This window comes from Gallinula chloropus (assembly GCF_964237585.1).
Source record: "Gallinula chloropus genome assembly, chromosome: 3".
Taxonomy (NCBI): Eukaryota; Metazoa; Chordata; class Aves; order Gruiformes; family Rallidae; genus Gallinula; species Gallinula chloropus.
In genome coordinates, this window is record NC_140087.1 from 121,077,334 (window position 1) to 121,105,044 (window position 27,711).

Consider the following 27,711-nt stretch of genomic DNA (forward strand, 5'->3'; position numbering starts at 1 on the left):
TCTGATAACCTTTCAGGCTACTCAGGAAGTAGGCATTAGTTACACAGACGTGTAAAAAAATCCACTCACCCATTTTATAACCTTAATACCTTCCTGGAAAACATTGCTTTTGAAAAGTGGCAAAGTGGGGAGGGGTTTAGGGTGGGGAGAGAAAAGGCAAGAGGAAGAAGAAAAGGTGAAATTGTTAATGACAGATCGATAGAGTCTAGACCTCTTCTGAGCAGGCACTGCTAGCCATGCCAAATAATGAATAGTGGTTTTGAGAAGTGGACTGTTGCCCATTAGACATTCAGCTCATTTTTCATATGATCCCAGGCTGGGCTTCAATCATGGTCCCAGAGGCAGAAGGCGGTACTTATCCACTAAGCCACGCAGGTTGTGAGAGTAGAGGATGTCTGTGTTGAATATGTGAACATCAACCGAAATATGTGAATGTGTTTCCAATGGACATTCTCAGCACAGCACCCAAAAGTATATCAAGTCACTGTATGACCAGTGAGGCACGGCTTATTGCAGCTGGAAATCATTTATTCCCATGCTGAAGTGGGGTTTCTAGTGTTCTTTTTACTCTCTGTTGATACTCCCGATCTGGTGTCCATCGACCCTGTGCCACTACCTCAGCTTGCATCCTTTCAGTCTCAGAGAAGGAAAAGCGTACAGACTACTTTTGTTTTCAAACACGATCTCTAAGGGTATCCAAGATTTTTTAAGTGTAGCCTAAGACTTGTAATTGAGGGCTGTCTAAAATACCTGGAAGCACTTTGAATGCTAAGACAGAGCAGCAAGATTTTTCTAGCCACTGGGGCTGGGAGAGGGAGGTTGGTTGGTTGGTTGATTGATTATTTATTGGGAATTAATACTGAGAGAGTATATGCAAAGGCTGAGGGCACCATGCCATCTTCACAGAACAAGACCCTAACAGCTAACTGACGTACAAGAAACTGCAAAGTTATACTGTAAGAACACATATTAAGGACTGAGGAAAGTCTGCTAAGGTGCTACGTCTAAAACTAAGTTACTTCTTGCTTCGACCCTCCCCTTTCTTTGTATCAGTCGTCGTCTAGAGCCTCTGTCTTGATCTCGTTGGCTCCTTGCCGGGCCAATGCCAAGATGGTGTGGTTTACCGCTGCCATTTCCACGGCTAATGAAATGGGGTCTTGATGGTCACTATGGCTAGTGCTGTCATCCTGTGCAGGTGGGAAGGAGAAGAGAGAAGCATTGTTACTCCACGAGTAGAAAACCGGCGGATAAAACTAGTGTGTAAAGTACTGGACTAAGGGCAGCCAATTACACGTTTGTTACAGGGGGTAGGAAGCAAAAGGCATTTACAAAATTCATTTAGGACTAATTTCCTAGGTGATCAAGGCAAGGGGGGGTGGCACACCCTATTTTTGAGAGAGAAATTTGAGGGGGAGGGGGGTTTATTTGAGGAAAACACTAAACTGTAAAGATAGAAATGATACACAAGGTACATCAGGAAAGCAAACTACGATAGGAGTCGTCACGTGGTGCACAAATTCATGCCGTGTTTCCATTTTGAACACAGAGTTCTGGTCATCCCCTTTAAAAAGAGGGCACAATAGGACTAGAGAAGGTGGTGAGAATGGCAACACAGGGCAAGACAGGCAGGGGTGGCTTCTTCACAGGGAGAGGCTAAATGGACCTGGGTTCTTCAGTTTGGAAAAGAAACAGCTGAGGGGCGGTATGGTAAATGTTTTTACAAGTGATTAGTAAATGGAGAACAACTGTTTGGGGCTTCTCATGATCTACTAAGGGCACTCAGTGGAAGGAGAATATATTCCGAAGCAGCACCAGGAAGCACTGCTTCACTTAGCATGGTTGGGTTGTAGGATTCAGTGGGTATTAGAGCAGATGAAAGTAAAAATGGCTTCAAAAGGCAGGAGTTGGGCAAGCACAGGGAAAATCAGTCTGCTGGAAACTATGAAAATGGGAAGTGGATGTGTTTTTCAGCTCTGGAAGCCTCTCAAAAACTACTGACTTCCAGAAGCTGGAAGCTCCTGTAATAAAATCATTCTATATATTCTTTAAAAATGCATTTTTTAAAAGTGCTGCTATTGACTTCAATCAGAAACAGGACCCAAACCTAGACTTAAACCCTGCTTGGAGCCCGTATCCTGTGAAGACACAGGTACAGGCAAAATGATGCTGAAAAACTCCCAGACTACTAAAAAAAAACCCAGTCTGATGGTTTTAGGGAACTGGAACTACAGTTATTTGGTTGGTAATTTGGGGATTGGCCTTGATGATCCCTTGAGGTCCCTTCCAACCCCTACAATTCTGTGATTCTGTAATTCAAATAGTGAAGGTGAAGATGCTGCCGGGTCCTCCAGCCCACTGAAGTGTGCACCATCTATTTCTTCATCTTATTTCCTAAAAAGCAAAGGCTCCCAGCTTTAAGAGGACCATGGTGTGGATGGCTGTGATGACTGGCAATTAAAATTAAGACAGAGAAAGCGTGGTGCTACAGGACTGCAGTGAAACTTTGGGAGCCAAGGAAAGCCAAGGGCTGCCTTCTACACGTGGACAACGGCCATACGACAGCAGGTCTCAAAGTCTGACAATTCTAGCACCGGTTTTACAGCAGGTGGTGAGTGTTTTTATGGGTCTACATCAGAAATAGGGCCTGATTTTGAATGATAGGAGGGAGAACCAGCAATATCCCATCTCTAATCCTATCTGTCAAATTAATTATTCTGGGACATAGGGCAAAATCATGGTGTTTTCCCACCTTTAATATGGGGTGCTAACAGTTACCACACCATAATCCTGATGTTTTTGAATGATTTTAGGTTTTTTTTAATTTACAGAAAGGCTTTTTAATTTAAAGAAATGATAAACATTTATCAGCCTTCCGACGATCTCTAAGTGATGAACTTGTGACATCTAAACTTTAAAATGTGTATTATGCCTTTTTAAATTAAGATGAGGGGTGGCAAACACGGAGAGGGCAATAAAACCCCCAGGATTTGATAAAATCCTAAGGTTATTTAAAGGAATGCCTTGATTTACAATAAAACACCAGGCAAATATTGTGATGTGTACACACTCTACGGGCAGTAATCGTTACCAAGGTAAGAAAGACAAAGTCCTTGACTTCTGGAGGGTTAGGCATTCCGTTAGTGTTTGGGTGGACTTTGTGTTTTAAAGTTTACTAGAGTTTGAGTGTGGTTGTAGAAAAGAGAATTTATGGGTTTAACAGCTAAGGGATGTTAAACGGTCATCACGAGAGCTTGCCGTTTAATCCGCTTCACTGCTAATGCCTAATTAGACTTCGTAGAGGAGCCCAGCTAGATTACTGAGAAATGTAATTTTTAAGACCTCTAAACAAAGGTCTTTAAATTTTAAGAACCAATTTATTTCTCTTTTCCAAGTATTTTGGATAGCACAGAGAGGAAAAACATAGTTTGGGAGTCTACAGAACATTTTGTCTCAATATTTGGGTCCCGTATCTGACTGACAAGGAATTATCTGTGCTTGGCAGCAGTTTCAAAATACCTTATAAGAGTCAGAAAGCAGCCTCTCAGCATCCTGAGCTAGCAGGTTGGTTCCACCACCAAATCTGCTGGTGATGACCTATAAAAAGGGCCTTAATGCCCATCAGAAGCAGAGAGGCTGGGAATGCTCCTGCCAGATATCCGTCGTACTGGGCCATGGCCAAATCTGCCAGGGATTCGTTCCAGGATGCTCAGCTGTTATTACACTCCACCTTTATAGAGGGAGACCTACCTATTTCTCCCAAATGAGTCAATTAAAAGTGATCTGCCCACCCCAGATGTTGGGTGTAGGACCAAACACAGCTCCTATCCAAACCAGAACCAAGGAAGTGAACTGTTCAACAAGTCCACTGGTGCCAAGGACACACAGCCCTGAGGGGGTTTGGCCAAATGACACCTGAAGGAAAGTTGGGAAGGGGATGCAATACCTGTCAGGAAGGTGTGTGAAGGAAGGGTCACCAACTTTAGGGTAGGTGAGGGCTCAGAGTGCGGGAAGGGGTATTCTTTTGCTAGAGAATTTAAAAAAGAAGTTGCTGTCAAGGGTTAAAAATAACCAAGACAAATAGAGAATAGAGAATGCAGAAAGGAACAAAAAAAAAGAGAGACAGATAATATGTTCAACAATCCAAATAGTGGCACAGTGTTGCAGAATAATATGGAACAGGTACAGGGCCAAATAAATGTCAGACTTTTATTTCATCAAATCCTTTCCCCCCCACCCTTCACCCTTTGTCTGTCAGTGCCTTGGGGCCTGATCCTGAGACGCCTGAAAAGAGCTCAGCACCTTACAGGAGAGCGCTCAGTGTCTTCCTGGGCAAGGGTGAGAAAAGGGGTTATTACAGAGCAGCAGGGGCTTACTGCTGTGCTTGTCTGGTGCCAGGTAAGGAGCTCACAGTAGCTGTCGGACGGGCGACAACAGAGACACTTCTTGCAGAAAGGAACAGTAAGTGCAAGAGGAACCCCCATGCCTAGGTTTGCAGGGAAGCCTGTTGGTGCCTGATGTATAGGAGCAACTGTTAAAGACCTGTACACATCCTTTCTTGAGAGTGAGTAGGTAACTACAACGGTGCCGGGGTAAGGAGAGCGCAAGTTATGCGTGGTGCACTGGGTGAGTTAGCACTCTCCTAACATTTTTCATACATTGCGTGTGGCGTGAATGGTGTAACTTGCTTGTTTGGAGCAGATCCTCCTGTCTTCTTCTACCTTCTCTGCTTCTCTGCCTCCCTCTGAACATCTTCCCTCCTCCTCCCCATTGCGTACTTGCCAAGTGTCCTGTTGTATGACAATAAATCCGTGTGGGTGAATACTGCTTGCTCAACACAATTCAAACAGGGGAGCTGTGCTCTTCCACTTTCCCCATTACAATTACATCAAAGGAAAACATGAACAAGAGACAGCTGGTTTGCAAGAGGAAGAGGGCCTCTTTTTGTGTCATGGGACCTCTCCCTGGTTTGGGCATCAACCAGGATGCTTACCTGTTCTGAGTAGTCATTGCCATCAACGTCGTCGCTGTTGGAATGACCTCCTGGACTCTGTACATCTATTCCATGGCTCTCCAGGATTGCTGCTTCTTCGAAAAAAGCAAATGGATCCCTAATTTATCTGATGCAGTAGAGGAATTAAAAGTAACTCCTTTTTTCAAGAAGTTGGAATAACTGGAAAAGCAGAGTTAAGTCTTCCACTTCCCTCTCCAATACTTGGAAGGTTGGACATGTACAGATACTGGTTTGCCTGAAATCCTTTTCCTGCCAACTAACAGACTTGTTTGGGAGTCAGAATCCTTGTATTCCAGCCAGTCCTATTAGAAATTAGCTTAATTCCTAATGCACTGGTGTAGCAAAAGCATTCCCTGTAGATCTTCCCACATAGTTTGGACTAGCAAGACTTGGGGGGGAATGGGGAGGAGGGAGAGTCTGAAAATAGATGGAGACTTTTTTTAAAGCACTTAAGGGATTTAAAAACACACGTTAGGATCCAAGTATCTAGAGCTCCATTTGGTTGTTTTGAATCTCTTTCCAATGCTCCTCTCCACACAGTACAGATACGGCTGTAACTCCATCCAGCCTGGACTAACTTTGCTTTGGTCCCTCCCTTGCCCCTCACCAGATTGTTAAAAACATTAAATGTAGATTAGATCTCTGTAAAATGATGTAAAAAGAAACCTGTCTGATTCACAAATATGGCAGAAAGAAACAGACAACAGATGTTTGACAGCAAAAATTCAGCCAACCACATCCTGGGCTGCATCAAAAGGAGGGTGGCCAGCAGGTTGAGGGAGGGGATTTTTCCCCTCTACTCTCATGAGACCCCACTTGCAGTACTGTGTCCAGTTATGCAGTCTCCAACATAAGGACATGGAACTGTTGGAGCATGTCCAGAGGAGGCCATGAAGGTGATTAGAGAGTTGGAGCACCTCTCCTATGAAGACAGGCTGAGAGAGTTGGGCTGGTTCAGCCTGGAGAAGAGAAGGCTCCAGGGAGACCTTACAGCACCTTCCAGTCCTCGGAGGGGCTACAAAAAAGTTGGGGAGGGACTTTTCAGAAGGGCCTGGAGTGATAGGATGAGGGGGAATGGGTTTTAATTGGAAGGGGGGAGATTTAGATCAGATGTTAGAGGGAAACTCTTCCCTATGAGCGTGGTGAGGCCCTGGCATAGGGTGCCCAGGGAGGTGGTCGCTGGAGGAGTTCAAGGCCAGGTTGGATGGGGCCTTGAGCAGCCTGGTTTGGTGAGAGGTGTCCCTGCCTATGGCAAGGGGTTGGGACTTGATGATCATCCTTCCAGTGGTCATCCTTCCAACCCAAACCATTCTGTGATTCTATGAAAACAGTGGTTAACAGGCAGGTACAGATCTGTGTTTCTACATATCACGATTCTGCACAGCACCTGAGTGAGTGCAGGAAACCTTCCATGCATTGCAGAAGGTCTTCCAATCCTGGCCATTAGAAGACGTCATGCTTATCCACCTTACCAGGATCTACCTCTTACAAGTTCAGAGTCACTTCTAATTTCATTACACTAAGCTACTTGTACATAGACCCTGCAGGGCTAACTCTGAAGTGACTTTTGGTTTATCCTGATCATCAAGAAAAATTATTACTTTGTTCCAGCTGCTTGTCACTGCACAACCCCTTGGAATAATAAGAAATAAATAAGGAGCACGGAAGCTGGTTTGCAGAACCTGCGGTCACAGTGGCTGTATCGGAGGGAAAACAACTCATCTGGACTCTTAGATCCCTGTGGGGTCTCTGGGATGGCAGGAAGAAAGACACCCACAGGTTTTGGCTGAAAAACCAAGGCCGTTTCAGTGGAACACAGCCACAAGGAAAACGTACAACCAGATAAAAGCTCTTCAGAACAGCCACTTCTCATTTAAACGGCACGCTAAGGATGCAGACTTGCAACCATCTCAATTTCTCTTATTTCCAATGCAGGTGTTCCAAAGTTTTATTTTAGATTTTATTTTGGGTACCCAAAGGAGCCTGAGCACAGGGAAATACGGTTATCCCTCCACCAACAGAATTCTCACTTTGGTTTTTAAAACTGATCTTCCAGTAAAACTTCATAACAGCATCATTTTTCCTGCACTGATGATGGAATCCCATCAATTAAACCCCTATCTCTATGTCAGAAAAAGTCTGGAACAGCAAGAGACTAATTTTTAAAATTGCTCCACGTTTCTATTAAGAATGTCAGAACCTGGGGTATTTTCATTACTCCAATCTTACATAATTCCCATCTCTCCTGAGCAAGCCTACGTACTGAACCCTGAGAACAGGCTCTCTGATACATTACCGATATTGGCTCTTCTCTTGATTTCCTTTCTTCTGTTGGCAAACCAATTGTACACTTTAAGGGAGGTAACTCGCTCCAAATCTGATAATTTTTTTCCTATGAAAGCAACAGGGATGGGGAAGAAAAATAAAATCATAGAAGCACTGTTACTCACTGGTTCCAGAGGTGGACAAAGGATCTGTACCCATGATAAACCCCTGAAACACCCACAGCACTGAGAAGTTGTTACAACTGAGAGTAAAGAACTCGCTCCAGATCAAAGTACTGTGCTCACATGGTGTAGGAATAAAAGGCAAATAGCTCTCTCAAACTGAAGTAGCCTTCCTTTTTTCTTTTAATGAGAAATATGGGAAGTTCTCTGCAGGTTCAATCCACTAAATCCAGAGACATGGGAGAACTGAGGGCTGCTCTTCTACTTCAAGCACAAAACGGAGATTCAAAATACTCAAATAAATTCACAGCCGCACTGCAAACCACATGCCCTTGGGCATGTTCCCTTAGTACGTGCCACAAGGATATAGTGCAATGACATGTATTCTTCAGCAGCAAAATGAAAGAAGATGTTCTGTGTCATCATTTTGCCTGGAGCATCTTCCCTGTGAGGAAAGGCTGAGTGACCTGGGGCTGTTCAGCCTGGAGAGAAGACTGAGAGGGGATCTGATCAATGGGGATCAATAGCTGAAGGGAGGGGGACAGGGGGACATGGTCAGACTCTTGCAGTGTCTGTGGAGACAGGACAAGGGCGATGGGCTCAAGTTGGAGCACAGGGAGTTCCCCCCAATGTGGGGAAGAACTTCTTCCCAGTGAGGGAGCCCTGGGACAGGCTGCCCAGGGGGTGTGGAGTCTCCTTCTCTGGAGAGATTCCAGCCCCATCTGGACACTGACCTGTCCTAGGGACCCTGCTTGGGCAGGGGGTTGGACCCCATGGGCTCTGGATGTCCCTTGCAACCCCTATGATTCTGTGAGTCTGTAATTCGTGCCTTAGCTTCCTTTTGCATTCATTTTGCTCTGGTTAAATAAAATGTAAATGTATCCAAACTACAAGTTCTGAAAACTCCCTAAGTGTTTGGTTAGCAGAACTAAGCACAGGCAGGTGCATCCACTAATGCTACACTGAATATTCATGTTCCTCTCCCAAGTACGACTTCTGCAGGAACAGGGAGAACTGGGGATGTTCAGCCTGGAGAAGAGGAGGCTGAGGGCAGACCTTATTGCCACCTATAACTACCTGAAGGGAGGTTGTAGAGAGGTGGGTGATGGTCTCTTCAGCCAGGTGACAGGAGATAGAACAAGGGGAAATGGCAAGAAGCTGTGCCAGGGCAGGGTTAGATTGGATATTAGAAAAAAAATGTTTTCCTGAAAGAGTTGTCAGGGCCTGGAACAGGCTGCCCAGGGAGGTGGTTGAATCACCTTCCCTGGAGGTGTTTAAAAAAAGGGTTGATGAGGTACTTAGGGATATGGTTTAGCATAGGATGGGAATGGTTGGACTTGATGATCTTCAAAGGTCTTTTCCAACCTTGTGATTCTGTGAGTTGTTGACCCAACTCCAGGGTTCACCATTAGCACACAGATTTTGATACGACAGCCCATCTAGAAGCTGTAAAGACACATGAAAGACGGGAAAGCTCTGCTCCTTACCCCTCCAATGACCTGCTCTATGATTTCCAGCAAGCCTCAGTCTGTGAACCTAACGTTGCCCATCTGTAAATTGGAACCAGCAATACCCACTTTAATGGGGTGTAATAAAATTCTCTGATCACTAATGTTTGCTTAAAGAAGTCCTTTGAAACAAGAATTTCTCTAAGGAATGTAAAGAATGAAAACCTATCAGGCTTCTTTTCTACAGCAATGCCATTTACAAAGCTGTGTAAGTGAAATGTTTAGGTGCACAACTTGCACTTTATATCTCAACTGGTGAGAATTTAAGTTTCAGACATCGGCATTTTGGGGATCTGATCAATGGTTATAAGTATCTGAAGTGTGGGACATGGGGACATGGGCAGCCTCTTCTCGGTGTCTGTGGGGACAGGACAAGGGGCAATAGGCTCAAGTTGGAGCACAGGGAGTTCCCCACCAATGTGGGGAAGAACTTCTTCCTGGTGAGGTGAGGGTGAGGGAGCCCTGGGACAGGCTGCCCATGGGGGGTGTGGAGTCTCCATCTCTGGAGATATTCCAGCCCCATCTGGACGCCGCCCTGCGCGCCCTGTCCTAGGGACCCTGCTTTGGCAGGGGGTTGGACCCCATGAACTCTGGAGATCCCTTCCAACCCCTACAATTCTGTGATCCTGTGAATTTAGGTTTGAGAACTGCACTGCCTCTCATGTTCACCCAGGTACAGCAGCTCTGAACAACATGAGATTGAGAAGAAACCTACAACTGGCTGAACACACTACGTTTGTTAGTAACAGCCATGAAATGGGATTTGCCGAATTGAGCGGGAGATGGTGAAATCTAATTGCAATTGCCTTTGGAAAGGACACGGCCATCAGCTCCTCACCTGGCTTCTGTATAACTGCATTACAGGCGTTGGCAATTTCTTCTCTCTTTGCCTCATCCGGATATTGATTCTCATTGAAGTAACTGCAAGGGGGGGAAAAAGAAGGTTTTTGTCAGAAATCAGAGCACGAACACTCCAAGGCAGCTTCACTAGGAGGCATCAACTGGTAGGGATAACACAAATGTAGTGAATTATGTAAACCTGCATGTGCAGTAGGTATCATCAACACCTGCTCATACCCACCCAGAGCCACTGGAAGGGACCCTAAGGATCACAGAGTTCCAACCCCCTGTCACTGGCAGGGCCACCAACCTCCAGGCCTGGAGCTACATGAATATCTGAGGCATTTGCAGTGTCACCTCAGCATTCAGAATACTGGACTCGGAGACACCAAGTAGGCAATACCATGTCTATCAGTTAAGTGAAGCATCATGTCAGAAGACATCATCATGCCTCTGCCTTGGTTTTATTACCATTGAGTTATTTTTTGCCCTGACATACCCCCAGCTTGACCAGTGTCCTACAAAAGGAGGAGCTGTTTGAGACCTGTTTTGGTCCCTGGGTTAATATATACACATACATACATACATACTTGTGTATATATTGCACACAAACACAACTATTGAGGGTTTTAGATACGGTACGAAGATTGCACGAAGAAAATTACGTGGTAATACAGTAAGATTTCTATGCAGACCAGCATGGGTTTTATAAAAATCACAATTTAAAAACTTTTCAATCCTCCCCAGAATAACATATTGAGCACAGCGTATTTTTTAACAGTATTTTCTTTCAGAGTAATTGGGATTTTATTGTATATGAAGTAAACATCCCATAAAAGTTAAATGAAGTAAAAGAGAAAACAGTTGAAGTGCTTTACAAATCTTAATGAACTGATTTACATTCTATAGAGCTTATCAGATTTGCATGAAACCCAACAAAAAGTCCTGGTTACTTCAATCACCTCTGATAAGCGTGCCATAAGCGGGGACTACAACATTTTTTCCCCCTGTAGATTGTCTATAGTATATAATCCCAAGAATTCTTTGATCAACTTTGATCATCAGCAAGCTCAGCTGTTGGGATTGCTGATCTGGATTTGAAAAGAGGATATTAATTGTGGCAGGGGGGTTGGAACTCTATGATCCTTGGGGTCCCTTCCGACCCAGACTACTCTACGATTCTATGACTCTTCCAGACATTCATCCTTCCTGTCATATAAAGCACTATATGTGTCTATCTGAACTTGCTAACTGTTAATAGAATCACAGAATCATAGAATGGTGTGGGTTGGAAGGGACCCCAAGGATCAGACAGTTCCAACCCCCTGCCTCCAGGCCACCAACCTCCAGGCCTGGAGCTACACAAAGTTGCCCAGGGTCCCATCCAACCTGGCCTTAAACACCTCCAGGGATGGGGCACCCACCCCCTCTCTGGGCAGCCCCTTCCAGCCCCTCATCACTCTCTCTGTAAAAAACTTCCCCCTAATGTCTAATCTAAACCTTCCTTCCTTTAGTAGTTCAAAAGGGTTGTATTCTGCACAAAGCTTTTTTTGGAAAGTGGAGAGCTTGGAAAACAGACTAGAAAATGCTTTTTCTAGTCTAATCGTCGACGGATGCAGAAGCTCAGGATTCCAATCCAACTGCCTCGTGGCCGTGCCTCAGTTCTCCCACCTCCTAACAGAGAAACGTCCCCTCTCTGCCTCAAGCCAAGAAGTATTTCCTCTTTTAAATGCCATGAGATGAGAATGTCAAGACCTCACAGCTGAAAATTGCCATACTACTCTTATTTACATGAATACATCCTATGACTTGGGAGGCTGAGCCAGGAATCCAGGTGATCACCATGTGTACAGAAATTAACACAGCAATTTTTACCAGCAATAGGAGGTTTTTATGGATTCCCTTTGCTGAACATTACTTACTTTGTTTATAGATACTTGTCAACACTCCAGAACACCACGAAAGATGCCCCATAAAATTAAAAAAACCTGATGGATCTACACAGTGATGTACTACAGCCAGAAGGTGAAACCCTGGTATGATGTTATTTTATAGATCTAGATCATGACATGGTTACAAAACTGCTAGACAATGCCCAACTTTATGGAAAGGAAGGACAAAAGATGTAAAATTAAGCAATGGCTTGTATGGGAGCTGCCTGATCTTACGTTGATGCAAGAAACAGACACCAACTAATGAAGAAAAGACAACACACGAGGCACACTGATCTTCTCTTGGCATGGAACTGAACCCTCTCCTCTCAGCAAGCCACTGACTGCTGCACGCTTTTGGGGGCTCCAGCAAGAAAGCTTGAATTTTCTACTAACAGCAAAACTGAGGCTCAAGTTTACAATTCTCTGGGATAAGAGGAAACCAGAGAATCACAGGATGGTTTGGTTGGGTTGGAAGGGAGCTTAAAGATCATCAAGTTCCAACCCTCTGCCATGGGCAGGGACATTCTCACTAGACCAGGCTGCTCAAAGCCCCATCCAATTTGGCCATCTCTAGGCTGAACCAGCCCAACTCTCTCATCCTGGCTTTACAGGAGAGCTGCTCCAACCCTCTTAATTGTTTTCATGGCCTCCTCTGGACCTGTTGCAACAGTTCCATGTCCTTCTTGTGATGGGGACTCCAGAACTGGACACAGTACTGCAGGTGGGGGTCTCACGAGAGTGGAATACAGGGGCAGAATCACCTCTGATGGAGTTAATGTTCACATGTGGGCCAGGAATTTTAGTAGCTGCCTTCCCTTCCATCTTCTGGCTTATCCTTACCCACATTAATGACATACCCTACTTCCCCTTCACATTCAAGCTGCCTATGAACTTGACCAATCCTCAACACATGCTCCCCAAAACCATACTTTCCCTTCAACTTCTGTGAATATTATTCTCCATCACCATACTGTGCTTTCAACAGAGACATTCAGGTGGTTTTGTCAGATACTCAGGAGTTTTCAGTCTCAAATGAAAAGCTTCTCATAGGTACAGGTAACCAAAACCATATAACCTCAACTTCCTCCCTGGTAGGGTTTAAGGCCAGGTTGGATGGGGCTCTGTGCAACCTGGGCTGCTGGAGCATGTCCCTGCCCATGGAAGGGGGTTGGCATTGGGGGTGCTTTGAGGTCCCTCCCAACTCAAACCACTCTTGGGTTCAATGACTGTGTGAGAGCTCATTTTCCTCTTCATGCTTCATTCTCATCAATTCAAGGTCTTAAAAGGACTTGCAGGTGATACAACATGACATAAAGGACAACACTTAAAGCCTCACAATGTTTCCAGAAAGTAAGTGAGAATAACTTGAGTTTTCAAGACAAGGATGCCATGGAAGAGAATTCAAGACTTCATCATTGACTGTTCTGGTATGCTTATGTAGAACTTGTGAACACAAACAACTGGGAATTTTTTGACAACAGCAGTTCTTGCAAGCAAGAAATTAATTATTCTGCTTCCACTTGTGCTACTTATCAGTGAGGTATAGTCATGCTAAGACCCGGGGAAGGTACTCAGGATGTCTGAATTTCTCTTCACAGCCACAACCCACAGCCTCTTCCACCATCCAAAAGTGTTCCTGAAAGCTACAGATGAAAAATAGGAGGTAATATGAACTTAACAGGGGTGTGGGTTGGGGGGAGAAAAAGGGAAAGAACAGGCACAAGTAAACCCTGCAATGGCACACTGCTTTCTAGACAAAGGGCAGCTGTCAGCTGAATACCTTCAATGAAGAAACCAAATGATCTCTTTTGTAGAAAATGACAGTGGAGGATTAAAATGAAAAGTGGCCAAATAATTTACATGAGATGAGAATCCATATGATGGTAAAGAATGTAGATATCCTTGAAGCAGTTTCATTTCAATAACACTGAAGCCTAGAAAAATTGCAGATTCAGAGAAACCTTCTTTCTTTCAGGGATAATGTGCTTAGGACAATGACGGAGAGAGAATCCATCTCAGCCCCAGGCTCTGTAATGGAAGTAAATGCATTCCCCCCCCCTCAACTCCTTACCAAGGTGCCCCTATCTGAATTCCTGCAATAGCTGCCAATCTGTTCTTTACTCGGCTGTACGGCTTCTGTTATCCAGGCTTGGATATCAGATGCATTAAGCAATGCCTCAGTAGTGTTCCTGAGAATCCACAGTGGAAGTTTTGCTGCTTTGTATCAGCTTTGCAGCTGCCAGGGAAGTGTTTTGAGATGACCCAGGCTATGGAGCAGCAGCAGGACAGGGCTAACGAAGATGATTAAAGCCCTGAAGCATCTCCCCTATGAGGAAAGGCTGAGTGAGCTGGGGCTGTTCAGCCTGGAGAGAAGAGCCTGAGAGGGGATCTGATCAATGGGGATCAATAGCTGAAGGGTGGGACCCAGGGGGACATGGGCAGCCTCTTCTCAGTGTCTGTGGGGACAGGACAAGGGGCGATGGACTCAAGTTGGAGCCCAGGGAGTTCTGCACCAATGTGGGGAAAAACTTCTTCCTATTGAGGGTGAGGGAGCCCTGGGACAGGCTGCCCAGGGGGTGTAGAGTCTCTATCTCTGGAGAGATTCCAGCCCCATCTGCACGCTGCCCTGTGTGCCCTGTCCTAGGGACCCTGCTTTGGCAGGGGGTTGGACTCCATGAACTCTGGAAGTCCCTTCCAACCCCTACGATTCTCTGATTCGGTGACAGCCTGGTTGGGTGTTTCTTCACAGGGCTGGATGTCAGACAGAAACAGATAAAAATCCAGAAGTGCTCCAAAGACTTAGTTTAGAACATGACGTAAGAGTTAAAGCTTCGAAGCGTGGAAGTGATTCAAAGTAGAGAGGCTCAAATGTGTTTCAGGGTAACAACTCACCATGGGTCAGCCCTCAGAGCAGAATTACACACACTCAAGGTGAGGTAATTCAGGTATGTGGACATCAGGGCAAAGTCTCTGAAAGAAGGATAATTTACCTTCCAATTAACGGGAGCTGAGGCCACACAGATGGGTATTTATTGAAGACCAGTGGACACGCTCCAAGTTCACTCCCTCCAAAATTTTGTGTTTGTGTCTCTGGGTTCCCAGTTCCATCACTGTGGGAAGTGCCTACAAGTGAAATATCCCAGCACTCTTGCTGGGGCTCTGACTCCTCTACTGAAGGCCATCTTCCAAATGACTCAAGCTGCACTCCAGTTTAACAAACTTCAAGCACAGAGTGAAAGGAATGCTCCTGTCCTCTCCTTCATTCCCTTTTTGTGGGAAGATTCTGTGTCCAGTTGCCTCTCCAGTCCAGCTTTCCACATGTGCCAAGAGCAGCAGTGGTGCAGCCAAGGGAGGAGGGTAGGACCCAGTTGAAACACACCACTGGGACCAGCTCCTTCAGCCTCAGCTCACACACATACTCTTCAACCACTGGTAAAAACAAAACCTGAGCAACGGGCTCAGCAACAGGCCCAAGGATGTAGGGGTAAAAGAGAACAGCCTGGGTTCCTCAGCTCCTATCTGATCCCTGTTCAATCACAGAATTACAAGATTGGAAAAGACCTTTAAGATCATCGAGTCCAACCGTTCCTGTCCTATGCTGACCCATATCTCTGTACTTCATCTTTTAAACACATCCAGGTTCGGTGACTCAACCCCCTCCCTGGGCAGCCTGTTCCACATCCCCACAACTCCTTCAGTGAAGAACCTTTTCCTAACATCTAATTTGAACCTGCCCTTGCTGCCACCAGGGACTCAGCTCCCTGCCAAACCCTCTGGTGTCTCAAAATACAGAAGAGTGCAAGCTGCTCTTTCGTCTTCGATAAGGCTGCCTGTAATTTTAGCTCCCTATCCAGTTTCCCTTTGGACAGTACTTCTGCTTTCCACCCACAAGTTACATAAAACACCCGAATACAGTTACCTGCTTTATCTTTCATTAGTACATTTATCAGCGTAGTATCACCCAAGAGCAAGAGGTCATTGTTTCAGGCTTTGTGGCTTTTAACAGAACTATTCTTCGGGCTGTCAAAGCAATGGAAACATTTCTGAAGTGAGACTGTCATCTGTGGCTGAGATCTTATCACTGCATGGCATGAGACTGACTGTCAGAGAACTGGCATTCAAAGCGTAATCTCATCGGAAAGTGTAATGACTAGTTTATTTCCCAGTAAATACTGGCCAAGAATATCACTAATGTCATTTGAAGTGAGGTCAACAGATGACACCACCCATTTTATCTACTGATATCTCCACAGATTCTATACTAATGGCACATGTGTCAACCACACAGTGCACCCAACGACACACAGCAAAGTCATTTCTATTTCAGACAGCAAAATTAAACTCAAAGATATCCTCTCCAGAGATAAACTCTGACGGAGTTGAGAACTGCACTGAAGAGATCATCTTCTCCTCCTCCAGGACTGAAAATGTAACCACCAGTTTAACTGCTACAAGAAACATCTGGTGAGCTACTTTTGCACTAGACACCAGCCAAGGATGAAAACTGCAGCTCTCTGGATCAGAGGAGATGAAGTTGAGAACTGTTTTGTCATGACAGTGCTCAACACTGGGGCCCAGAGGTGGGAAGTTGAGTCCCAACATTCCTACAGCATCAGCTCACCTAGACATTCCAACCAGGCAAAAGACAAATTAACCCATAAAAACCACCAATGAACGCAATTGCTACAGCTGTTTTCCTTTCCTCCTCCTTTAGTTAGGAGGTCTCAATAGGTCTGTGGATTTGAAAGACCGAGGAAACCACAGTAGGACTCTAGCTTGACCTCTCCTGTAACACTGAGCAGAGGTTTCTCAGCAGTTCTGGCATTAAGCCCAGATCTGCTGTTTGACCTACAGATACCCAGTCCCAACATAAAAAATTTGGGACTTTATCCAATGCAGAATCCATAATCACTTTGGATCCAAACTGCAAGAGTCCTCACTCTTTAAAAATCTGCATCTCATTCCCAGCTCGACCTTTCAACCTGAGGGTCTCACCATACTCTGTGTCTAGGGAGAGAACAGTTTTGAAGTCTCAAACTGTAAGAGATGTTTCATTCTTGAACTTCTTTCCATGGAAAGTGCAAACCTGGAGGAGAGTTCTCAACAGGATTAGATTACTTAGAGCATCAGACACTTATCAATTGTCATTATTTTGCACATCAGTATGTGTTTGTGCGTATAAATTGCAGAGTCATTTCAGCACACGTTGAAAAACTCGAGCAATAGAGACAACTCTCTATTCTGGTTTTACAAATCAGTGCCTAAACTCAGAGAGTCATTTTACTGATGCTTCTTAGCAGGAATCTACTCTGCAATGTAGATTAAACCACCAGAAATACACCTTTCACCGGAGCGCGTTACAACCGCATGACCTTCAAAGCTACTACACCATCATCAAGTTTCTCATTTTGTAAAAAAATAAATCATTTTCTCAGTATTTTGACAGCAGTTTCAAGCACCAACACAATCCTATCAAGCTATTAATATTACCCTAAAATTTGTTTAAAACCAGAATTGATAATAGCTCTGGAAAGCCTCATACTTGCAGAAGATAATCTATGCCTCCTAATCTATAGCACCCTACCGTTGAGATAATTAACAATTAAAAAAAAGAATAGTTAAGACATTGGAGGTGGCAATTTACTCTTCCTTGTAATTGGATTTGGTGATAAGAATATTTCTGAAATGACACAACAGCTCTGTTCTGAGTAGAAAGGTTTGGAGCTTTTAGCAATCTGAAACACACACACACAGAGGTACGTTCTGCTTAAGGCACCTTGAAGGCACTGACAGCAAACAATGCCTAAAATTTGATGACTCTCCTTAAGCTTTACGGTGTCACAGGCTCCCCAAACTGACAGAGGTAACTAAATCTTTCAGAAGATAGAAGGGGGAAAGAAAAAAGATGGAAATTTTTTTCAAGCTGGCAAGTAGCTACCACAACAAGACATGATGAAGTGAGAATTGTTCGGTAATATTTCAACAACCGGTTGGTGTGAGCACACAGCACCTTCAAAGCTCTTCCTAACAAGACATCTAAGCATGAATAATAGTATGTCTTGTTCTCCTTTGCAATATTTAAATTGAGACCTACACACTACAGGGCTATTTATGTGCATTAGATCCTCTAGACTTAACCCCGTGCTAAACAAGACCTTTACGAGGACAACTGTGAAACAACATGTCATCTATATTCTTTTACCTTTGTCCAGAGAAAGAGATATTTAAGATACATCTTCTGGATTATCTAGTTCTCACAAAGCAAGTGATGTTAAGGCAGGGTTGGTCCACGGATGAAACATCTCCAAGAAGTGATGAGACCCTGCAGACATCAGCTCTGGCACTTCAGTAAGAACTTGGCCACCTGTAAGGGCTGTTTTGCTGCTTGGTGACCCACCACTCCAATGAGATGGACTGTGACCAACACCATTACAGATATTACTTGCAAGACAACAGAAGATTCCAAGGGTTTATGTGGTAACACAAATAAATAGCAAAATATATTAATTTGATATGACATTACTCAACCCAAAACATCTTCTGAAGAAAACATTAAACTCAGACTCAAACTTGGTTTTCTGCTCAGCTCAAGTTAAGGTGTTTTTAGAAGAACAGTTTATCCTTGCCTCAAAATTGTGCTTTAATGGCAAACTCAGCACCAGATCACAAAATAATGTATGTACAGAACGTCAAGCGTAAGCAGCAAGGTCCCTTGAGCTGGTACTGGTTTACTCACAACAAGGTCATGTGTTTTAAAATGTTATAGTCTTGGATGTGATGCCTGAAATCCCCCTTTGTCCTAAGCTTCCAGAAAAGGAAAAATACCAAACATTAGATTTGTGATAAAGCTTAGTAGGAGGTGAAAACTTCCAATGTAATCACTAGCATTTCTCCTCAAAGTTTTTCTTTTCAATTTCCAGTGCTGGACCCAACTCAGGTCAGCTCAGAAGCTCACACACACTCACCACTGCTGCTGCATTCTCAGAAAATACACATTGTTTAAACTAAAGAAAAGATCCTATGGGATTCAAAAGACAAGACTAGTCCAATTCTTGCAGGACATTCAGTGCCTGAAGTCAAAAGGCTCAGGAAGCTCAAAGCTTCTGACCTTGGGCTCAGCACACACATTGTTCCCAGTGCCCAGTTATCTTCAAGATCTGGACCAGAACTATTACTTTACTAAGTGGTGTACAGACACAAAGCAGAAAATGTTGTTTGGTTTGGATTTGTTGGGGTTTTTAACATTTTTATCCTATCAATCTATTCCCTGCCTTGTAACCTAAATGCAATGCAACAGATGGACACAAGCAAATGAGAAGAACTAATGAATCAGCATAGGCCAGCATGCTAGTTGATTAAGCTACTATGGTGCCAAGTCCAGCCTAATGAGGTTCTTTGTAGACATCATAGCAAAGAAGGTTGAAGGAAAGTTTTAGGCCATGAGGTAGCTTTGTGGATCCCTGAGGAATACCACTTCTCAAGTCCAGCAGCAGCAACATATTGGTATATATTTGTACAGATAATTCAGTGATCATACACTGAGGAGGAAAGGAAATGGCAGAATTTGTTATCCAACTTTTAAGATGCATTTTTTTGCCTATAGGACTGTGAATAATTACCTTGGAAATACTAAACTTCAAGGCCTCAAAAGTATTATTCCATTAAAAACCACCCATCATGCTTTGCATTTCAAGAACACTTCCCATAACCAGATCATAAAACCCTTAAAAGCATTCTGAAATTGTGTTCTTTAATCTTATTCTTCAACATTATTAGAATTTAGAGGCAGAAGAACAGCAAAGTTCAGATACAGACACGAGAAATCAGGCGCAGAGCTGTAAAATGAATCTGCAGCTCCTTACTCCTTGATTTCTGCCCCTTGTCATCAGCCATGGCTTTGCCACGTGCTTCCTCTGAAGGGCCACTGCCATGCCACCTCAGAAAAGCCAAGTTCCCTGGGGACAGCCTCACCTCATCAGGAAGTGTGATGAAAACAGGACTGGTAGTAACGTTCTAAAGGAGCTGGAGAGGGGCTGGTGCCAAAGGCAGGGAGGGCCAGGCCCAGGGGAACGGCCTTCAGCTGGAGGAGGGCAGCTGGAGAGGGGCTGGGAGGCAGAAATCCTTCCCAGGGAGGGGGGAGGCCCTGGCACAGGGTGCCCAGAGAAGCTGGGGCTGCCCCTGGATCCCTGGCAGGGTTCAAGGCCAGGTTGGATGGGACTCTGGGCATCCTGGGAAGGGAGGGAGTGCGTCCCTGCACATCGCAGGGGGTTGGGACTAGATGGGCTTTGAAGTCCCTTCCCACCCAAGTCAGTCTGGGATTAAATAAAAAACAACTGAGCAGCTGCCCTGCGTCTCGAAAAATAATTTTTTAACATTTTTGGACTTCAGTAAAGCATCTGATACAGTCACAAGTTGGAAATCATTCACAATTTTGGAAAAGACAAAGATGGGTGTAATTAGGAGAAAGAGCAGAAAGGAAACCTAACGAAGAACTGGGCTGGAAATTTAAAATAACAGTTTGAATGATGGGTATCTGTGATATTCCTCAAGCACCATCTTTGGAGCATTTTAAGAATGAAACCACTTAATGATCTTGACACAAAGTCTGGACATGGCGATGTGATCTGCTGCTGACAGTCAGAAGCCAACGCAGGCAACACAAGGAACTGGAGCATCAGAAAAAGTAACAGGCAAACCTAAGGGCAAGAACTACAAAGAAATTGAACAGTGCAGCATGCAAAGTCAGTTAGGGAACAACAACTACTCATATACACAAAAAGATCATCAGCTGGAAGTCTATTAAGTCGCTGCAATATGACTAAAACACCAACACAATGAAACCATGAACAAGGCAAAGCCTGATACAGTGACATGTGCCAGCAATGACAGAATGACCAGGTTGGAAAAGACCTTTAAGATCACCAAGTCCAACCGTCCCTGTCCTGTGCTGACCCATATCCCTCAGTACCTCATCTCCCCGGCTGTTAAACACCGCCAGGGGTAGGGACTCAGCCCCCTCCCTGGGCAGCCTGTGCCACAGCCCCACAACTCTGCCAGGGAAGAACTTTGCCCTCCCAGCTGAGCTGACCCTGCCCTGGGGCAGCTTGAGCCCATTGCCCCTTGGCCCATCTCCTGGCCCCTGGCTGAAGAGACCATCGCCCACCTCTCTGCACCCTCCTGGCAGGGCAGGGGAGGTGGGGAGAAGGGCTCCCCTCAGCCTCCTCTTCTCCAAGCTCAACACCCCCAGCTCCCTCAGCTGCTCCTCAGGTGATTTGCCCTCCAGCCCCTTCCCCAGCCTGGTTGCCCTTCTCTGGACACCTCAATATCCTTCTTGCAGTGATTTCCAACCTAGAAAGAAAAGCAACCAAGTATTTGTACAAGACTTCACTCAGACTATGTATTATTCTGGTTTCCCACATTGAAGCAAATAGAACGTAAACCAAACATCTCAGAGAGCACTCATAGGACAGTGGAAGAATGGAGAGCCCATCTTGGAATAGCTACAGTGTTTTATCTGAGCAAACCTCAAGACAGAGGTGAGGTTATGGTCTACCAGAAATACATGAAGGGGACCAACACTGGAGACAAGAGGTGGAGGTAAGGATTTATTTTAGTTAAATGATAATACTGGTCCCAGACAGAGAGGTCCCAGTCTCAGGAATTTAGACATCTAACTGCTAAAGCAGTAAGAGCCCGCTGCAGAGACGTCTCCCAACAGGCTTTTGTACCCTTGGCCATACCTCCTTCCAAGATAGCCAATTTAATCAGCTTCTGAACAGGATGTAATAAAGGTTGACTGAAACAGGGAAGCTGGACACGACACTGGAAGTCCCAGTCCCACACTCCTGTGACTAAGAGGATATCAAGGAACATTTAGCAAGCGCCAGCCTACATACATAATAAGCAGCAAATCAGATGACTTTTTCTATATGTTTTGTACTTATGTACCCTATTTCCTCATTCTTTTTTATAAGGAAATCATATTATAAAAAAAGCTCTTTGGAACACATCCATGTGTTCTATTCTGTTGACAGAGTTCCTCGCAAACAGCAGAGAATTCAAAATGCATTAAAAGTTATACATGTTCCAAAGGGCAATCCAACAAAAAAACAGGTCAGTTGTGCTATCCTGGACTCCAAAAAAAAAGGGATAAAGAGAATCTAGGATGCAATAGTGATTTTTGTGGTTAAAGCCCACAAGGTTTTCTGATCAAACATTCTTTTTAGTGTGTTTGAAGTGCTCCACAGTCTGACCAAGAGCCCATAAATACTTAATGCCACAAACTGACAGGTTTTACTAAGGAATTTTGGTCCCCCACTTCTCCTCACAATTACTCTGTTTGGTAGGTTATTGATGAAGACCTCACATCTGTTACTAGAGGGCAGAGACTTGCCTTTCACCGAGGTAGGTTTGGAATCTGTTCAGACAGGAGCTGCAGCAAGAGGTGGCAGGAATACTCTGCCTACTTCTAGAAACCAGAAATGGGCAAATCCAAGAGGACTTTGAGCTGGATGGTGCTCACGTATACTCCATGCCAACAGCTGGCTGCATCAAAGCAAGAGGTGACAAGGTGCCAACCTAATTACTAATTCCTTCCGACTGCTTTCCAGATCACTCAAGAAGTTAATTTTGTAATTCACTTAAGTGGGTTTATTTCATTGGTAATGTTACATAAAGGTCAGGTAAATCTCACTGTGAGTGAGGACCATCCCTTATAGCTGAACTTGGACCTGGAACGACCCTTCTTGGCAGGCCAGGGCTGTCTAGTTCCTTCTCAGGTCTTTATTGAGGCTGAAGAAGAGCCAAAGGGGGAAGGTTCACAGCTTTATGGCCACTTGTGCTTGTCATTGGCCAGGGAGCCGTTTGCCTTACCTGCTAACTATTAGCTATTAACTAATTCTCTATTAGTTATTAACTATTATTAACTACCCCTAACTGCTATTTGAGAGGTGGGACTGTGCAAACAGCATGGAGTTGCCAAGGCCAAGGGCAAGGTCCTGTCCAGTGGTCAGGGCAGTCTCCAGCACAGTGACAGGCTGGGGGGATGGATGGATGGATGGATGGATGGATGGATGGATGGATGGATGGATGGATGGATGGATGGATGGATGGATGGATGGATGGAGAGCAGCCCTGATGGGAAGGGCTTGAGGGTGCTGGGGTGTGAGAAGCTCCACTTGAGTCCAACTGCTCCTGTCCTGTGCTGATCCAGACCTCTCAGTACCTCATCTTCCCAGCTGTTAAACACCCTCAAGGGTGGGGACTCAGCCCCCTCCCTGGGCAGCCTGTGCCACAGCCCCACAACTCTGCCAGGGAAGAACTTTGCCCTCCCAGCTGACCTGACCCCGCCCGGGGGCAGCTTGAGCCCATTGCCCCTTGGCCCATCTCCTGGCCCCTGGCTGAAGAGACCATCGCCCACCTCTCTGCACCCTCCTGGCAGGGCAGGGCAGGTGGGGAGAAGGTCTCCCCTCAGCCTCCTCTTCTCCAGGCTTAACACCCCCAGCTCCCTCAGCTGCTCCTCAGAGGATTTGCCCTCTAGCCCCTTCCCCAGCCTGGTTGCCCTTCTCTGCACTCGCTCCAGCACCTCAATGTCCTTCGGATGGTGAGGAGCCCAGAACTGGACCCAGGACTCGAGGTGTAGCCTCACTAGTGCCGAGTACAGGGGCACAATCACCTCCCCAGACCTACTGGCCACACTATTTTTGATACAAGCCAGGATGTACAGCTGCCTGTACAAGCTGGAATATTCACCCCAGAAGTTAGTATTCAGTTCTGCTCCTGCCCCATCTCACCTACCCTGGGGGTTACTAAAAACTGAAGGTAGAAGAAGGAAAAGGTCCAGACCAGAGGGACAATGGATGTTATTAGAGGCAAGGGAAGATTTGCCATCTGAGAAGAGATAAGGAGTCTTTGGTTCCAAGTGGAGATAAACAGGAGGCATAGGGTAGTAATGCATGTGATGAATGATCACAGGAAAGGAAACGCTGTGTTCTTTCTTCTTTCTCATGATATTCAGGCAAAAGGGACCTCCAACTTTTTAAACACATCTTAGGGTATAAAATGAACCTAGCTATCATTAGTTCTCCTGAAGTACCCTGAAGACCACAGCGGGGTTTAAAAGGAATGACGTCTTTATGTGAATAATAAGAATGCCCACAGCAGCAGTAACAGCATTTCAAAAGTGAAGGGTAAGAGATAAGAGCTTTTGTTCACAGCCATGAGATTGCCAACCAAGAGTGAACCAGTCCTAGACTGGAGAGGTTCGTCAGAAAGAACAGCAAACACCATCATCATCATCATCATTGCTAACTGGGCTATCACCAAGCCTCACAGCTCATCACGTGACAGACCCTCACAGCACTGGTGTGGTACCAGCACACACTGCAAAGCCAGCCCTTGTGCCAGGGACACAGATGAAGCTGGAAAAGGCACCTCATGACACGATGATCTCTTGAGGTCCCTTCCAACCCCTATGATTCTGTGATTCTGTGACAAAATGGCCACTCTTGAATGAGGCAGGTATCAAGCTGCCTAGAGCTCATGGTGCTCTTCAGTCCTGCCACATCACTGCATCTCCTGAGATGGAAGGGACCCACAAGGACCATCTAGTCCAGCTCCTGGCTCCACACAGGCCCAGCCCAGTCAGAGCTGGCACTGAGGGCATCGTCCAGATGCTTCTTGCCCTCAGCCCAGCTTGGGGCTCTGACCCCTTCCCTGGGGAGCCTGTGCCAGGGCCCGACCCTCCTCTCAGTACAGAAACTCTTTCTGACACCCAGCCTAAACCTACCCTGGTGCAGCTTCACACCATTCCCTTGGGTTCTATCCCTGGTCACCAAGTCACACTCATGTCCCATCATGCTTCTGTTTTCCTTGTAGGAATGCAGGCTGAATTGAGGTTACCTCTACCCCTCCCCTCCTTATAACATGCCCCAATACAGCTTTACATACTGGGGACGGCGACTGGGGAAGCAGGGCAGCTGGAAGGTGCATGTTAAGCACCAGGGGCTGAGCTCCAAAGTATGGGGTCTGTGAGCTGGGACACTACTGAAGAAGCCAGTGAGGAAACGGGAAGTTAAGAGGTCAGTTTGGTCTTACAGGTCCTTGCACACACCAGTGCTACTGGAACCAGGAAAAATGACAATAGCCTGCACAGTAAGCAACAACACTGCCTTTTTACATCTCTCAGAGCACCTAGGCACTTGTAAATCCAGTCCCAAATGCGTGGCAATGAGAATGCTGTAACTCAGGATGAGATCCTGCTTGTCACCTGCATGAGCACAGAGACAGAATACAGAAGCACCTCTGCTGGACCTGGAGAAATGCAGGAGAATATCTGGTCTAGAGCTGAATTCCTATTCTTAAAATGGGGTTTATCACACCAAGCAGTGCTGTTGCAGGTCAGATCAACAAGGCTCTTCTTCCAAATGTTGATTTCAGTTATTTTGACCTTGGCAGGTAGAAAAAAATTTATCTGGAGCTTGCTGCATAGAGTTGCCCCTCCCACAGATCTCCTTTTGTGTTATTTAAAAAAAGAAAAAAGGATAAAAAAAACAAAGGAAGAAAGATCATAAAGATACAAAACCCACCTGAGCTCCCTGAAAGAGAATAATAACTCCTTAAGTGCTGGATCCTTCAAGAGAGCCAAGCCTGTCTTTGGCCAGACATCCTAGCATTACATTTTACTGCGTGCAATCTGCCCAACAACTGGGATTTGCTTACAGCTGATTAGAATAGGAAGCTTGCATATTATGCATGTTTAAGAGGGAACATGGCTTGATCTCATGCAAAATAAGAAAGATAGTGTGTGGCAAGCATAAAATGGCTGCTCTTGCGTTTTATGGAGACATACGGCAACGTCCCTGAGCCAAACCACTTGAACTTTCAAGACAATCAAAAAGATCTTGTGTGGGTCTAAACTCTGAAGGGAGATTTACTGAACTCCCTTGCAAAGTGCCTGTGCTCACCGGTCTCAAAGCACATCCCAAGCACAAGAAATAAAGATCTTAAAAAAAACCCCCTCCCAACATCTCAAAGGACTTAGTGAAGTCGAACCTCCCACTGAAGCTGAACCTCCCACTGCAAGTTGCTGACTAACAAACACCTCAGGACAGAATAGAAAGAGCTGGAAAATAATGTAAAGAAGTCACATGAAGTTTCCCTCTTTCACCTTGAAGATCCCTCAGGTAGATCTCAACCACCCTGCCAGATTTTGCAGAAGAACTTCTTCCTAGTGAGGGTGAGGGAGCCCAGGGACAGGCTGCCCAGGCGGGTGTGGAGTCTCCTTCGCTGGAGAGATTCCAGCCCCTGTCCTAGGGACCCTGCTTTGACAGGGGGTTGGACTCGATGATTTCTGGAGGTCCCTTCAGACACCCATGACTCTGTGATTCTGTGATTTTAGCTGATGTGCTCCTGTGAAACATTCCATAATTTCTGTAGATAACCTGCTTAGTGTTCAACCATCCTTCAAGTCAGAAGGATTTTCCTAATGCCTAATGCAAGCGTCCCTTGGGAACCCCAAAGTTAGAGGCTTTTAGCATCATGCTCATCCTTTGGTTTGGCTCAGCTTCCCAAGCACGTGGTAGGTATTTTATGGTTGAGAATGGCAAGCCACCTAAGAGGCTCAAGGACAACTGAGGGGCCCGGGTACAGCAGAGGTTACAGAATCCCAAGGTTGGAAAAGACCTTTAAGATCATCAAGTCCAACCGTCCCTGTCCTGTACTGGTCCAGATCTCTCAGCACACCTCATCTCCCCCCTGTTAAACACCCCCAGGGCTGGGGACTCAGCCCCCTCCCTGGGCAGCCTGTGCCACAGCCCCACAACTCTGCCAGGGAAGAACTTTGCCCTCCCAGCTGAGCTGACCCTGCCCTGGGGCAGCTTGAGCCCATTGCCCCTTGGCCCATCTCCTGGCCCCTGGCTGCAGAGACCATCACCCACCTCTCTGCACCCTCCTGGCAGGGCAGGGGAGGTGGGGAGAAGGGCTCCCCTCAGCCTCCTCTTCTCCAGGCTCAACACCCCCAGCTCCCTCAGCTGCTCCTCACAGGATTTGCCCTCCAGCCCCTTCCCCAGCCTGGCTGCCCTTCTCTGCACTCGCTCCAGGACCTCCATGTCCTTCTGATGGTGAGGAGCCCAGAACTGGACACAGTACTTGAGGTGCAGTCTCACCAATGCCAAGTACAACCTCAGCACTTAACCCTCAGCACTCCTCACCTCTTAGCAGCCTGGGAAAAAAACCCAGAGGAAGACAAGCAGCATTCCCTAGCCAACCTGGTGGACATCGTTATATTGATGAGAAACTGATGTTCTGTTCCTAACAATGTACAAGCCTAATGGAAGAGGCCGAAAGACATTACTTCCTGCTCTGTTGTCAGCTTGAAAAGGGAGAAATGCAATGAATCCAAAACTTAAATCTCCTCCAAAGCCTTGCACAGGAAACTTAGATCCCCTATGGGGCCGGTATTAAGGTTCTGCTAGAAGACATAACTAAGAGTAATGGGATAAAATTAACTAAGAAAATTTCCTAACTGAATTTCAGGAGCTAATAGAGCTCTCATTTTCCCCAGGGAAGCCGTGGAAGCCCCAGCGCTCAGGAGAGCTGCAGTAATAGCGCTTTCACAATCGGAAGAATTTCTAATAACGCATGTCAGGGCTGATATCACTCAGGGCCAGAACCATGCCCAGGGCTCTGCTGGCCCAGCCCGGCACCAGCTTGCTGGGACCAGTGCAGAAGGTGCTGTTTTAGCGGTGGGGAGGGGATGCTACGGCTTCTACAGCATTAAGCGTGCAGCTGATGGAAATGTGGTGACTGGTTTTGGGATGGAGATGGCTTTCCCTATCAACTTGGGTTGGTTTTAAAAGGGAAACAAGAATACAACCTGGTCAGATGAGACAATGAGTTTGGCAGCAATGCCATGGCTGCTCCCTGGCAAAAATGAAAGGACACCTCTTCTGTCACACCAGGACAAGCATAGA

General features: G+C 45.7%; 1 protein-coding gene across 2 annotated transcripts in view; it reads right to left on the reverse strand.

Annotated features, from left to right (window-relative positions):
* Positions 1-846: 846 nt before the first annotated feature.
* HMBOX1 (homeobox containing 1) overlaps positions 847-27,711 on the reverse strand; it is a 131,803-nt gene continuing 104,938 nt past the window's right edge. The window contains exons 7-11 of one of the 2 annotated variants that reach the window (XM_084262185.1): positions 9,805-9,887; positions 7,308-7,403; positions 4,991-5,085; positions 4,686-4,787; positions 847-1,187 (exon numbers count right to left, since the gene is read on the reverse strand). In XM_084262185.1, the coding sequence (XP_084118311.1) occupies positions 1,050-1,187; positions 4,686-4,787; positions 4,991-5,085; positions 7,308-7,403; positions 9,805-9,887 (514 nt within the window). In that variant the 3' untranslated portion in view covers positions 847-1,049. Of the gene's footprint in view, positions 1,188-4,655; positions 4,788-4,990; positions 5,086-7,307; positions 7,404-9,804; positions 9,888-27,711 lie in introns of both variants that reach the window. The other variant, XM_084262186.1, reaches the window with a different exon arrangement.